The 14489-nt window shown below is 35.4% G+C and overlaps 1 protein-coding gene across 3 annotated transcripts in view; it reads right to left on the bottom strand.

Annotated features, from left to right (window-relative positions):
• LOC131061778 (protein TIC 62, chloroplastic) overlaps positions 1-14489 on the bottom strand; it is a 154087-nt gene that overhangs the window by 119936 nt on the left and 19662 nt on the right. The window contains exons 2-6 of one of the 3 annotated variants that reach the window (XM_059220034.1): positions 8207-8240; positions 7962-8034; positions 7769-7824; positions 7229-7413; positions 1563-1644 (exon numbers count right to left, since the gene is read on the bottom strand). In XM_059220034.1, coding sequence (XP_059076017.1) covers positions 1563-1644; positions 7229-7413; positions 7769-7824; positions 7962-8034; positions 8207-8240 — 430 coding nt within the window. Of the gene's footprint in view, positions 1-1562; positions 1645-7228; positions 7414-7768; positions 7825-7961; positions 8035-8206; positions 8367-14489 lie in introns of all 3 variants that reach the window. The other 2 variants (XM_057995601.2, XM_059220035.1) reach the window with 2 other exon arrangements.

Here is a 14489-nt window from a genome sequence, read left to right as displayed (position 1 = left end):
TTGCCCACATCAGGATGTCAATGATCAAAAAATGTTATGCATTGTGCACTGTGAAATTGCAAAAATCAGAAAAAAATTTAGTTCGGGACACTACAAGCATTAGTAAAGTGCACCAACAGCTTGAAATCAAGTTAGTCTTCACCATGAGTTAAGAAAATGTGGCAAAGTCTTAAGAAAGGCATACCCAATGAAGAAAAAGATCATCAAAGGAGTGGCACACTTTGGAGGTAGCAATGCCACAAAGAAACTCCACCAAGAAATTGCAAAAATGGCAATATATTTAGAAATCAGTGCTCAATTAGCAAAGGCAAAGTGTAATAACCCCTATTAAATGCACAAATAATAGTCACATAACACTCCAACAACAATTATATTGTTTTATTTTTATAATTCTTTGATAACAGTATACACTCGAAAGGAAGTCTATCAATCTAATATAGCTTACTAGATACTCCCAACTTACAAACTCTATACCATCTAATATGTGTTGCTCCCGAGGGCTTCCATCCCCATAATGATAAGTTCATGCTTAAAGGGTTTCATCTCTGATGTGCCTAGTTGTAGCAATGCCACTAACACTAAAATGAGAGTTGAATGTTTGTTAATATTCCAAAAAGTCCCTTTTCTTTTGCCTTATGCTCTGTTTTATACACTCAACTCCCAACAATCTTCCATCGTGGGAAGTTAGTCTGAGGAATGGCAACTAACTAACAATCAATTTCCTCAAATGTAGGCAACTAACTAAATGATCTCACTCAAACTATCAATCCAAAACCGTAGGAAATTACTCCTAAATTGGTGGCAATTAAGGAGTCAATAAACCCCTCAATAAATGGTGTTAACTAATAGGCACTGAAAACTCAGTTATTGCTTAATTGGAATACACAAATACTCATTTGTTGCTCAACTAGAGGACACAAGAATCAGTCCCCTTATTCCTAAAATGCAACATGCCTTTCTAACTGAAAACTAAAAGTAACTAATATGAGAGTTCCTTTGGCCTCCAATGTTAGGTGTAATTCTAGGGGGAGTGTATTTTCCCACTTCGGCCCTCCCAGCATTAGGCACTTCAGTATGAGCACTATCAAATTTTGCTTTGGCCCCTGGGTTATTAACAATGACTCCTGCATTTTTGGCCCAAACGGTGATACTCTATAAGACCTCTCTCTAGTACTCCTCAACTTATGCTCTTTACAGTTCTTGTCCCTCTACTTGGCTATTTGTATTGACTTCTTCACCACCTATAATGGTGATCCCCCACTGTTTTATATTTTTTTTTTGTTCTCCCCTTAGTGGGGCCTATCTAGGATTCTCTTCTAGAACTTTCTTTGTAAACTAATGTATGCTTGAATCATGCTGAGCTACTTTTAGTCATCCATGGACTACTTTAAATTCTTTCTTAAAAGTTTAAATTAAATAAGTGGCCATAAGAGTTGTAACAAGATAAAGTTTATTGTATTTGCCAATTCTCTTAAAAGAAAGGATCAAGTGAACAATGGATCAAGAATCTAAAAAAGTAATACAATCGTAAGCAATAGTTTAAATTAAAGATTATAACTTACTTTAATAATGCTGCAGGAAATCCAACTTTGCTTGTTCCCAATGAGGTCAAGAGAATGAAATGATCAATATTTGCTACAGTTGCTACATTTCAAGAGCAGAAAATAATGATTCAATGTGTGTCTGGGAAGGGAGAGTTAAAAAAAAGAAAAATTATGTCTTGGAAAATGCAAACTAAAGCAAGTAAAGAAGATAACGAGTTTGTTTCCGGGAAAAGATATATTATTAATGACCACTACCTATCAATAATAGAAATTCATCCATCCAGGAAAATGCAAACTAAAGCAAGTAAAGAAGATAACGAGTTTGTTTCCGGGAAAAGATATATTATTAATGACCACTACCTATCAATAATAGAAATTCATCCATCCAAGCAAATAATACTCTTTCAAAACCATCCTACTTTAAGTATATGGAGTCAAGTCACTTGAGCAAAAAGATAAAGAGCGTGTATGACTGTCAAAGATTCCACAGGTTTGAAATCAGCAAAACATGAAAAATTTGAAAAGTGTCGATTAGATATAAAACTCGAGGAAATCCAAATATAGTAATGGCCCCTAGGTAGAATTTGACTTAAGTTTGTTCTTTGTAATATACTTTGATATATTTTTGGCATCATAGATGGTTTCAACTTAAGAGAGAACTTATTCACTACTCTCTTTTCGATACAACAGAAAATTTAAATTAATTAAGGATAAAAGTACATACAATTGCCCAAGCCCTGACCCAGACAAGGCACAGTGACACAACATCCCTGCTGCAGAAATAATTTACATTGCTAATCGCAACAGCTAAGAACCTGAAGACCAAAGAGACGAAAAACTGGAGATTTAAAAGTTTTGAGCCTAGAAGCAAAATGATAGAGACTATCTCACAACTTTAATATCTACCCTACCAATGCTTTCATGCATATGATTCCTCGTATAATACGGCATTAGGACATCAGAGATTCTGATGTTAGCATGGGATTTGTGTTTGATCCAAAGGGATTCATTAACAAACTAAGAAAGGACACTAGAAATTCTGATGTTAGATATAATTTGAAATCTGGTGTTGAGCAAGTATTGATCCAGAGGGATTCATTAACAAACTGAGAAAGGATCATACTAGAATAAAAGGTATTGAGCATCAGGTGTGTTATGAAGGGAATGCTGTAAGAAATTGCACTGATGAAGCAGAGATTTTGCAAAAGCAGAAGAAATGGGCTATTTTGATGAAAAAGAAAGAGGAGAGAAAAAATCTGGATGCTAGCTTCCTGAGATTTTATTCTGAGGAAAAGAATTACATCAAATGAATCAATCTTATAATTGATAATTTTGAAAGATTGTATGGAAAGTCCCCTGTTGAAGAAGAGAGATCATCATATCAGCCTCCCAATTTGCAGGCTTAAAAGGCAATAGGAGTCAGGATTGTTGAATCAAATGCTCAATCAGCAAAGATGCTCCTACATAAGCCACAACAATAGCCACCACCAAAGAGGCAAAAGGTTGACGACCAGCCACCTTGTATACAGTTTTGAGAACTATAGAAGAGACAGAGCACACAGAGGATATTGCTAATGTAATGTGTCAAATGAGAGGAGAAGAAGAAGTGGAGCAGCTATTAAAGTCACCTACAAGAGAGGATAATACAGCTCATGAGCTAGGAGACCGGATTGACATGCATAAGCCCACTCCTAGAGAACAAACTGATGATGAGAGGATTGTTGCATCTTCCCAATTTACAGTAGATGATGATTTCATCAAATTTCCTAAGTTTAAAGGATTTTAGATTAAGATGAAGATGAGAGAGTTTGAGGAGAGAGTTGAAACAAATAAAATTGGTGTAGATAAATCTAAGCATGATCAAATTGAAGCTTCTACTTTCAAGGAGATGAGTTTTGATGAAATTTATGTTAGCCCTGATGAGGCCAGGAAAATGGTACAAGAAAGTGGAATGTTATTAGTACCAGTATGGTATTTGCAACAAATTTTTCTGCTTGATCAAGTTAGGGACCAAGATGATCTAATGCTAATTGCAGAATTCAATACTGATCAGTGAAAGAGTGGATCGGGGCATAACCCCAATATTAAAGCATTGGCATATTGGGCAAAGGCTAAAAATATTGAAAAGCCTAAGCAATTTGAGGTTGTGCAGGAAATGAAAGGTAATGCTATAATAAAGACATTACAAGACACCTCAGCATTAGAAGCAGCAACAATGACAATGCACTCTGCAATGTTCACTCAAGCTGCAGTGAAGAATTTGGAAAAGAATTAGAGGAGTATAACAAGCCACATGCACTGATGAATGAAGAGATTAATAGGCTATATATGGAGAATGCAGCATCAAGTAGTGTTCTATCTCTTGCCAGCACTGACATAATAGTCTATCAGCCTCCTACTTCCACAAAAGATGCACTCCATACTGATGACATAGCAAAGCTAAAGGCAAAGGTTGAAGATTATGCAGGGAGAATTGAATCCTTGGAGGAATCTTTGCTCATGACCATAAAGATTGCAAAAGACAGATTTGGAGGCTATGCAAAGTACTCTCATGTGTATGTTCCAAAAAATTATGAGCAAAGTAGAGAGTGTATACAATTGCTACCAGGCTTTGTTAAAGGCAGCCCAACATTGCAAAGATGCTTTGCCCATACTAAAAATTATGTATGGTAGGTGGTAGCCTAAGGTTCACATTTTTCAAACATTGGTTCTTGCCACACAATACCTATTAAATGCTCCCCCTCAAATAAGACCAGCAAAAGATGAGTAAAATGTTAATTGATGAGGTTCAATTTATAGAAGGGAAAGAGCAATCAATTAAAGGGAAAATTGATTTCTTTCACACACTGCAACACTGGTCAATTCCTGACCTATTTAATAAGCAGAAGGAGATAAAGGGCTTAAAGGAATGGAAAAAAGAGTTCGAGATGTGTGTGCCTATGATTCTGCTAACAATTGATGATGGTAAGATATTGCAGATGGCAATCATTCATGTTGATTTGGACAGAATTATGGCTATGGAAAGTGGATACACTAAGTTTATAATAGATACAAAGGCTACATTGGATAGCAAATGTAGAGAAAGACCAGTTCATGTACAACAGCTACAAGGATATCAGTGGTCATCTGAGATTGTGATGTCCCTTTCTAGCTAGACATCAGTGTCAGGTAGATTAGCCTATCATTTTGACCCTCGTAGGCTAATGAGTGTGGACAGATGGTCTTCTAAGGCAGATACTTGGTCAACAGAGGTTCTTGTATTCTCCAGAATTCAGTTTGATTCAGTTTTGACTTTCATTTGGCATCCTTTGGACTTCATTTGCTATACTTACTATTTATAGTAAGTCAGAGGTTGTTCGAGAAGGACCCTTTCTATTTTTAGCAGAGCATCTGCTCACATGGTGATTAGCAGTGTTGACTCCCATTTCAGACAACATAGCAAAATAATAAATATTTGGGAAGATATTAATGTTTAATTGGCCTAAAATTTAAATGATAATTATTTATTTAAAGGTTATATTATTAAGTTATAGCTTAACTTAATACTTGAGGGTCAAGTCATCATCAAAAGGGGGCCATTATTACAATTAAATATGGGGTCCAATGTTAATGAAAAATTAAAAGGATTTCCTAAGTTAAAATGTAATAACATTTTAAATGTTATCTAAATGTTTTTTCTTGGAAATCAAACTCTTGAGGAGAATATAAGCTTGCACAAGCTAAAATCGAACTTATTATGGTATTGGCATTTCAACTTAATTTTGGAGAGCATTGAGATTTGGAGAGACCAAGGGTTACTACAGGTTTTTCAGAGCTTTTTGGCATTCAAGTGCGTAGCTACTTCATTGTAACAGCAATTTGAGGGTGTGAAATATTCATCTGAAGTTGTTATTCAGATTGGCTTCATACAGGGGTCAACAGTGTGCAGATTTGAGAGAATTTATTATTCTTGAGCTCTAAATTGAGGCCAAACAGCTGTGTTTTTTAGGCCGTATCATAGAAGGGAGGCCACGAATTTATTCAAGGGCAAAATCAGTAATTTTTTCAATGGATTCTTCACTAAAGGAGGTGGCCTCATCAAAGGATGTTGAAGAGTAAATCTAGGAGAGAGCTATTGATTATCTGCTGCAAATCGAATGGATTTTGTGGATTCATAGTTGCTTTTTGCTGCTGCAACATAACAAGGGTTTCAAGTAATGAAGATATCAATTATCTGAGTATGCATGTAATGATTTAACCTTGATATAATAAAATAAAGGATTCCATTGCAAAATTATTCTCTGAAATTATTCTCTTTTCAAATGGTAGATTTCCTGTTGTTATCTGCATTCTATGGCATTGCTTTTTAAGTCAAAAATACAAAAAAAGAATAAAACCTTGGAAAAACAAAACAAGCAAAATCAGCAAACAATCACAGGCAATCAGTGACACTGTTTTAAGGGTTAGACAGGTTCTTACATTGGTATCAAGGCGGTTTCCTGCCATCCTTTGGGTTTGAACCAGATTGTTAATGCAACCAAGTGACAGAGAAAGAAAGTATTATCAGAGGGAAGCCTGAAAAACTTGGCAACCACCACAGGTACTCGAAGGGAAAACAGCTTCAGGATTAATTGGGGCTCATCAGGAGTCAACTTTTGGGATAACAGAATAGGTTGCAGGTATGGGCGACAGAAGAGAAAATAGTCCACTACGGGATGAAGCCAGAGAAGTGAGGGAGACCATGAGAGGATTGCAGGATGGTCAACAGCGTACAGTTGATACCTTGCAGCAGCTCACCACAGCCATAATATCCATGTGAAAATGATGAGGACATTCCAAGCGTTCCATTTATTGGGAGCATTCAGGTAATTCCAGTTATTCAAAGTCATGCAGGAAAGAGACAGATTATCAAAGCCATGGATGCATAGGCATTCATGTAGATATTGATGAGTGAAGAGGCATTCATGTCCATAGATGCAGAGTCAATCTGCGCAAAGAGAACATACCAGAAATCAGTGAGACAGATTGATCAAGAGAACAGAACACAGAACATAGAATGCCCACGATGGGTACATGTTCTACTAATAACCTGCATATAAAATTTCTCCATTCCCTTTATCAGGCATTTGGCATTTCTTTGTGGATATTTCTGCCTCAAGAAAATTCTCTCCACATCAATTTCTGTCTCAAGTATGTGCCTGTATTTTTCGATAGAGAGAGAGAGAGAGAGAGAGAGAGTATAATAGATCAAAAAAGGGCAATAATGAAGTTTGTGATGCAAACTAAATCGAAGAATGGCAATTAATAAAGTTTAAGGTGTGTGTGATAAATCCACTAACTTATACAGATACAATTACAGATTATCTGAAGTTTGCCATTCTGTATTTATTTTAAACGTTAATAGTAAAATATTAATACTGTGGTTGAAAGAAAACAACAGGACTATCTGTTTTCTTTTCACTGCAATATATTGTTTATTAAATAATATAAAATTAGCTTAGGGATGAATTTATGATGCTGGCTATATAGTGAGTGAGCTATTTTAGTCTCCTTAAAAAACACCATGAAGCACCTTATAAATAATTCGGTGTCTAGCATACAAATACTTCAGCTTTCAAGGTTTTTATTAAATTGATCTTCTGTATCCATAGTGATCAAAGTCTCATGAATAACAAGGCTCAGATCAGGATTATCCATTAGATTACCTGCATCAATGAGGTTTTTGGTTGCCTGATAGTCAATACGGTATGGTCCAGTTACATCAAAAACCTCCTTCTCGCTTGCACCTATGCAACAGACTACAACACGTGCATTGCCTATTGCTGATCTAATTTCATTTGGTTTCTCTAAGTCACACACAGCAATCTCGATCTTCTTTTCCTCTGTTGGCCTGGAAATCAGCAAAGTTTGTTTGAATATTCAGGCTATCAGCTTGACACAAAACCAGAACATGTGTCTGAGTTGTTTAAACTTTAACCTTGGTCTCCTCTTTATTACATAAATATTAAATATCTAGACACATATTTTTACTTCTTCTTTGACTTGAATTTGTAAGCAACAAATAAGAAAAAAAAAAATTATATATATATATATATATATTGTACAACAAATGACCAGTTAGGTCAATGGAATGGTGAACAGGTGGTACATGAACACACAATAAAAGAAAGGAAAGTTCCAAAAGAAGACAATCCAGCCTAAGGTACAACATAAGAACAAATAGCCAGTAAGAAATAGGCTCATACCTTAAGGGCACAGAAGGATTCACACTCTGAGAATCCAATTTTAATTGTGCCACACTCTGCACAAGTAACAGCATAGTACACAACAATGAATACGTATAATACATCAAGAAAAAATAGTATAATAAAATGTCTTTCAATTATATATTGAAATCTTCTAAATTCCATGGATGACTCCCACAAGAGCAGTGCATACCTCAAGAAGTGGCTCTGCTTTCTGCAAACTACGCACACCTGCCCGTACACGAAATCCAAGCTTCAAAAGTTCCCTGTTGAACATGTCAGAAGAATGTCAAAGAACAGCAAAACACACCATCCAAATTGAGAGATGAAGTGGCTGAATGAATCTTTACACAGAAATTAAAGTGAATACATAATTATTTGAAGAAAAGTTGCCAGCTATATGTATTTATCAAAATAAGAAGTATGGAAGTTAGGTACCTGACAGTGCGCGAACCAACTTTACCAGTGGCTCCTGCAACAAATACAATGCGATTGTCCTTAGATGGCTCTCCAACACCTGATATTGCAGATTTTTTAACATTCCCAGATTCGTCCTTGTAACTCTCAGAGACCATTTCATTTGTTGTGTTTACAGTGCCTGAAATGGCATAGATCGTTATACAAAGATAAAATAGTTCTTAAATTTTGGTTTTTCCTATTAATTTTTAAGAGGTGCAAACATCTAGGATGATTTGTTACATTTTAGACTCAATTTATGGGCTCTTCCTGCCAAGAAAACTCATCTACTCTATAGACATACTAATCTTTGAATTGTACAAATGCCTCCTACAAATCCCAAGATTAATCTAGAGAGTTGTCTGACTTATATCTGGCAACTTTCTCATCGTGGAATTTTATACCGTTACACCTTGTTCCTTCTTACAAATACCATGTCATCACTAAAAGCACATATGAATAGTGGGCCATTCATATTGTATAGCTTCTACATATCCCTGGAACTGTAAGATGTAAATGATTGGAATTAGATTCAGGGGTGAATTCGCTCATCAATCTACATTACAAGTAAAGTTATCTAAATCTTACTTTGGCATTGATCATGTAATGTCCCCATTTTGAAATAGGTTTTAATAATAAATACTAGTAATAAATTAAAATATAATTAAAATTTAGTTAAGTTTAATGAATGGTCAAAAGGCATGAAATTAAAAGTTGTGACTCCCTCAAACATGAGGTATAAAAGGGAGAAGAGAACTTCATTTGAAGCAGCAATTTAATCTAAATGAGAAGTGCAGATCTGATTTGAATAATAAGACAACAATGAGGAGACATGACCCTTTAAATGAATGTCTCTTTCCAAAGAGATGTGTCTCAATAAAATATGAAAGTATAATGGGGTAAGGAATGGAGGAAGGAAGAATGAAGGGAACGTAGGAATTAAAGAAGGATTAATGGAAGAAGAAAGGAATGAGAAGCAAAAAAGGTAATAATTATGAAAGGTTGTGACTCTCTCAAAGGGCAGAAATGATCAACGGTTGTGACTCTATTAAGGGTGGTAATTGTTAAAGGTTGTGACCATTGCAAAAGGGCAGACATGATGAAGAGGTGTGACTCTATAATGTCCCTACTTTGAAATATAATTTAATAATAAATGATAATAATAAAATTAAAATACAAAAGAATAAAAATTAAAGTTAAAATAAAATTAAAATATAAAAGAATATAATTAAATATAATTATAATTTGATTAAAGTTAATGAATGGTCAAAACTCAAAAGGCATGAAATGATAAGTTGTGACTCCGCCAAATATGAGGTATAAAAGGGAGGAGAGAACTTATTTGATGTGGAGACAATTGGGAATCAGAAGTGCAGATCTGATTGTGAAAGGTTGTGTCCCTCTCAAAGGGCAGAAATAATGAAGAGTTGCACTATTTCAAAGGGTGCTAATGGTGAAAGGGTGTGTCTCTTGCCAAAGGGCATACATGATAAAGAGGTGTGACCTTCTCTCACATTTGTTAAGATATAGCCCTCGTGAATCTAATTGATGGCAAATCGACTGTTATATATATATATATATATATATATATATATATATATATATATATATATATATATATATATATATATATGGTTATTAATTCGATGCCTAAAAGTCATTCTGGAGAGTGATATATTAACACACAGTCCCGATATGCAGATGGACAGTAACATCGTATACACTGTGATGATTATCACAGTGAGCACGATATCTATAGTGCCACTATGATTACATTGCAGTATGCACTGTAATGTAATCACAGTGGGCACGATAGTTATGTGATTATCGATCGCATTATACTAAACTAACGGAGCATGTAGTTCGGCAAATTAAACATTAACAAACATATTGTTATGAACGGTTGCCTCACGTGGCAATTGCCACATATGGACATGTGTAAGAACCCTTACTAACTTTGCCCTTAAATCACTGATTTCTACCCTTGGGAATTTTGTCAAACACTTGTCTTGCAAAGTCTGTACTTGCTGTTATGAGTTTTTTGTTTGTATTGTTTGGGTCTTGTACACTGCAATTAATGTTTTTAATGCCTCTACCCATGAAAGATTGACTAACAATGTCATAGAAATGATATGCCAATTGATTTTGATGCATATAAGTAACTAAAAATAACAACTACAGCTGCTTGACAAATCATCAAACACTTGGCATGCAAACTAGAAATTATGTGGCAGCAGCATAATGAAGTTTTTATTAGTTATTCTCACACCAAATAGTTACAAAGGTATAACATGTAATTTCCAAAACTTATGACAGCAAAATTAGAGAACCTGATATGTAAAATGCTTGCTGCAAATGATGGTCTCCACTCTTCAATGGACTGCCAATTAAACACGTTCCTGCTGTAGCTACGAATAATTTGCCAATTAAATGCCTGATTTCTTAGTACTGTAGCACGTCGCTATTCACGCCACTGTAGCATTTCACTATTCACGGATTACTGTAGCGTGAGTACTGTAACGTCTACTGTAGCGCGGGTACTGTAGCAGCAATTGTATCTTGAAATGATTGCTTCAATTCTGATTTTTAATGGCTGCCAAATGAAACTGTAGGTCTGCAATTGATATATATTCGAAAATTTGCATACCCTAGATGTCTTCCCTTCTTTTTAAAGCCCAAATAGAACTCCAGAATGAAGCTCTCCTGAAATGCCAAATTCAATGGATATTTCACCACCTCAAATGGTTGCAACACTGAAGAATTGTCGCTCTCCAATGGCTGACTGAATCAGAAACCCTTGGCTTCTTCTCCCAAGTTCATAACAAACAAATATCAATTCTCTAGATGGATGATATAAAATGAGCTCTTAAGTCCCTTTTTATTCTTTCTTATGAGAGCTCGAACACTTTCTTGGCCAATGTGGGATTAAAGACATATTCACACATTATAATATTAAAGTGACTTTATTATTATAAAGTTACTTTATAACTTTATAATAACATTAAAATATTTAAATAAATCACTTAAGTCACTTTTAATTAAATTAATTAAATATAAAGTCACCTTTTTTTATTTTATTTTATTTAATGACTTAATAAGAAATTAGTTTAATCAATTTCTCCTTATTTCTCCACTTAGCCTTCGGAGAATGTAAAGGCTAAGAACTCCACTGAGATGCTAAAAAGGTGGGGACATTACCATGTCCCTACGTAGGCAACCTTTCCTCTTGTATATAAAACGGATTCAATGGTGGGGACGATCAATTACTTACGGCTATCAGTCTTCCAGAATCGCTGTCATTATTCTTCGATCCACATTTTACAACATGGTATCAGAGCCAGGTTATTAGAGAATTAATTAGACAACTATATTACTCATAAGCAATTATCGGAAGTAAATAACATATAGACGCAGAGGCTATAGACGCAGAGGCTATATACCCAGAGGCTATATACGCAGAGGCTATATCCGACTAAGAAAATATTCAAAATGTCAAGTAATATGAGAGTGGAAGATAGACTCGAAGGAGCCTCAAACTTCGTTTCCTGGAAGATACAAATCATTGCCATTCTTGAAGAACTAGAATTAGAGTATTACATAGAAGAAAATTCAGACATGCCAAATGATGAACCAGAGAAATCTACCTGGAAAAGGCGTAATAATAAAGCAAAGAAAATAATTATTGACTCAGTCAAAGATCATATTCTTCCATCTATAGCCAGACTGCCTAAAGCATATGAAGTATTTAAAACCATTAAAGATACATATGAAGTTAACAATGCAAGCAGAATGTTAACCTTGAAACAACAACTTTTAAACATAAAGATGAATAAAGATGATACAATATCTACATACTTTTCAAGGTTATCTGAAGTATGTTGGCATATGCACACTCCAATGAGACATTGTATGTGATTGAAGGTTTTGTCATTGATGGCAACCTTACAATCCTATGGCACCGGCAAGGCATTACACCGGCATCAACAAATCACACTCTACACCGGCACAGAGAAAGGAAGCATACTGGCACAGAGGCCGACAGGATTTTTGTTGTATTACATTTTGTTTATTATTGTAAAAACCTTGTAAGCCAACTTGGCAAGTTGTAAAATGACTCTTATATATAAAGAGATCATTGTAGACACTTTGTAAGTAAGTGATGTAAGAGAAAAAGGAAGACATTAGGCAAACCTACTATGCGAAATATAGGTTAAAGGTTTTATGTAAAGAATAGAGCAGAAACCGGTACTGGATCAAGCATTATAGATGCCATTGTAAAGTTGTACAAGATATTGGATTTGTATAATCCACATTGTAAGTCAGTGAGACTTCCCATTGAGCAATGAGCTCTAGGCAGTTGGCCTTCCTGCATGTGCAGGCCCCCTTTTGTAAGTAATATTCTCTTATTGGCCAGTAAGTGGATATTGTGGCTCACAAATCCCACCGAGGTTTTTCCCACACCGGGTTTCCTCGTTAAATCCTTGTGTTATGGTGTGCTTTTCATGTGGATGTTTTTAATTCTGTTTATTTCATTATTTCTTGCATACTGGTACACTGTTATAATATGTTCTGCATGTTTTAAGTTGAGAAATTCTAATTACCGGTTAGATACTGATTCACCCCCCCCCCCTCTCAGTATCTGTGAGTTTCCTAACAATTGGTATCAGAGCTTGGTCCTCTATTTTTAGAAGCCTAACAGCTTGAGGAAGATCTTGACACCGGTAAAGATGGAAAATCTGATGAAGCAACTTGAAGCAGCTCTCTCAGAGTATGATATAGAAAAATTGAAAAATATGAAACTAGAAGATGATATAAAAGCAGCTCAGGATATCATTCAGGCACTTCAAGAGAATCTTACTATTGCAAGAAATAAGAGAAGAGAATTTTGTGAAAAGATGCAAAATGAGAATGATGAAAAGGAATCACTTAATGATATGTTAAGTAAGCTGAAACTGGAGAACATAACTACAAAGAATGAGATGCAGGATATGACTATGAGATTTTGTAATGAGATTGGAGATAGGAAGAAGAATGAAGAAGAATTGACCAGAAGACTAAGTGATGCAGCAAATGAGAACACAAGACTTAGCTATGAAAATGATCTATTAAAAGACAGATCTAATGCACACTCAAAATGACTCCAATAAACTGATGAGACAGAAAGAAGTCTTAGAAAGAGAACTAGAAATTGCAAATCAACATAAAGAAAAATTCAAGAAAAGCTCAGAGGAACTTGGCACCTTGCTGAAGAATCAAAAACCTAAAGGTGACACTTTTGGAATTGGCTTTGAAATTGGTGAAAGCTCCGGTACTGCAAACACACAGGATCACAACAAACCGGTAAGGCAACCTAATGCTTATAAATTCAATGGAAAATGTTTTAACTGTAATAAGTATAGTCATAGAGCAAATGAATGTAGATCTAGAAATTATCAGAATATCAACACACCCACCGGTCAATGTTCTAAATGCAACAAAGTTGGTCACAATTCTGAGAATTGCAGAATGAATGTGAGATGTTATGTTTGTGGAAGATTTGGACATTTATCTAATCAATGCAGAACACAAACCGGCATAAGTTATGGGAAAGCTATTCAGAAGAATAATGTAACTTGTTATGCATGTAACAAGATTGGGCATATTGCAAAATTCTGTAGAAGTAAAGGATCACTGGCAGACAACAAAAGTTCTAGCTTGAAAGGTAAAGAAAAAGTTGAAGAGGTTAAGAAAGAATTCTCAAAACAATGGATTAGAAAAGCTGATCTAAATATTGGGAATACTCCTCCACCAGTAGAACCAGTCAATGCTTCACCGGCAGGACAGAGTGATGCTCCATCGGTAGGAAGTTCTTCATCGAATTGAAGAAAGTTTCCTTGAGGGTTTGGCGATCTAATGACACATGTGCTATTATTCCCTCGGTTAGAGATGAGAAGTTGGAAATTACTTCATTACCGGCAGACAATGTTAAGTGAATACTTAACCGGCATGCATTTAATGTGGTAGATGGCAAATTAACACTATAAATTTGTGGTTTTGGCTCCATTTCATTTCACCATGATTTCAAACATTCGTAGAGCATGAAATTTGCAGAGCTAAGGGATTTCGAGCAAAGAGGCGAAGCACTTCAAGCAATCAATCCATCCAAAGGCAAAAAAAGGTATTTATCATCATGGCATCCACCTCTGCACTTGAATATATAGCAAACCCTACTGTAGTCGAGGTCATAAAACGCCCTAGGCCCGTGTTTCAACTAGTTCCCAAAGTA

Source organism: Cryptomeria japonica, chromosome 4 (genome assembly GCF_030272615.1).
Source record: "Cryptomeria japonica chromosome 4, Sugi_1.0, whole genome shotgun sequence".
Lineage (NCBI taxonomy): Eukaryota > Viridiplantae > Streptophyta > Pinopsida > Cupressales > Cupressaceae > Cryptomeria > Cryptomeria japonica.
The sequence above is the reverse complement of the archived record's forward strand: the minus strand, read 5'-3'. Positions and strand labels throughout refer to the sequence as shown.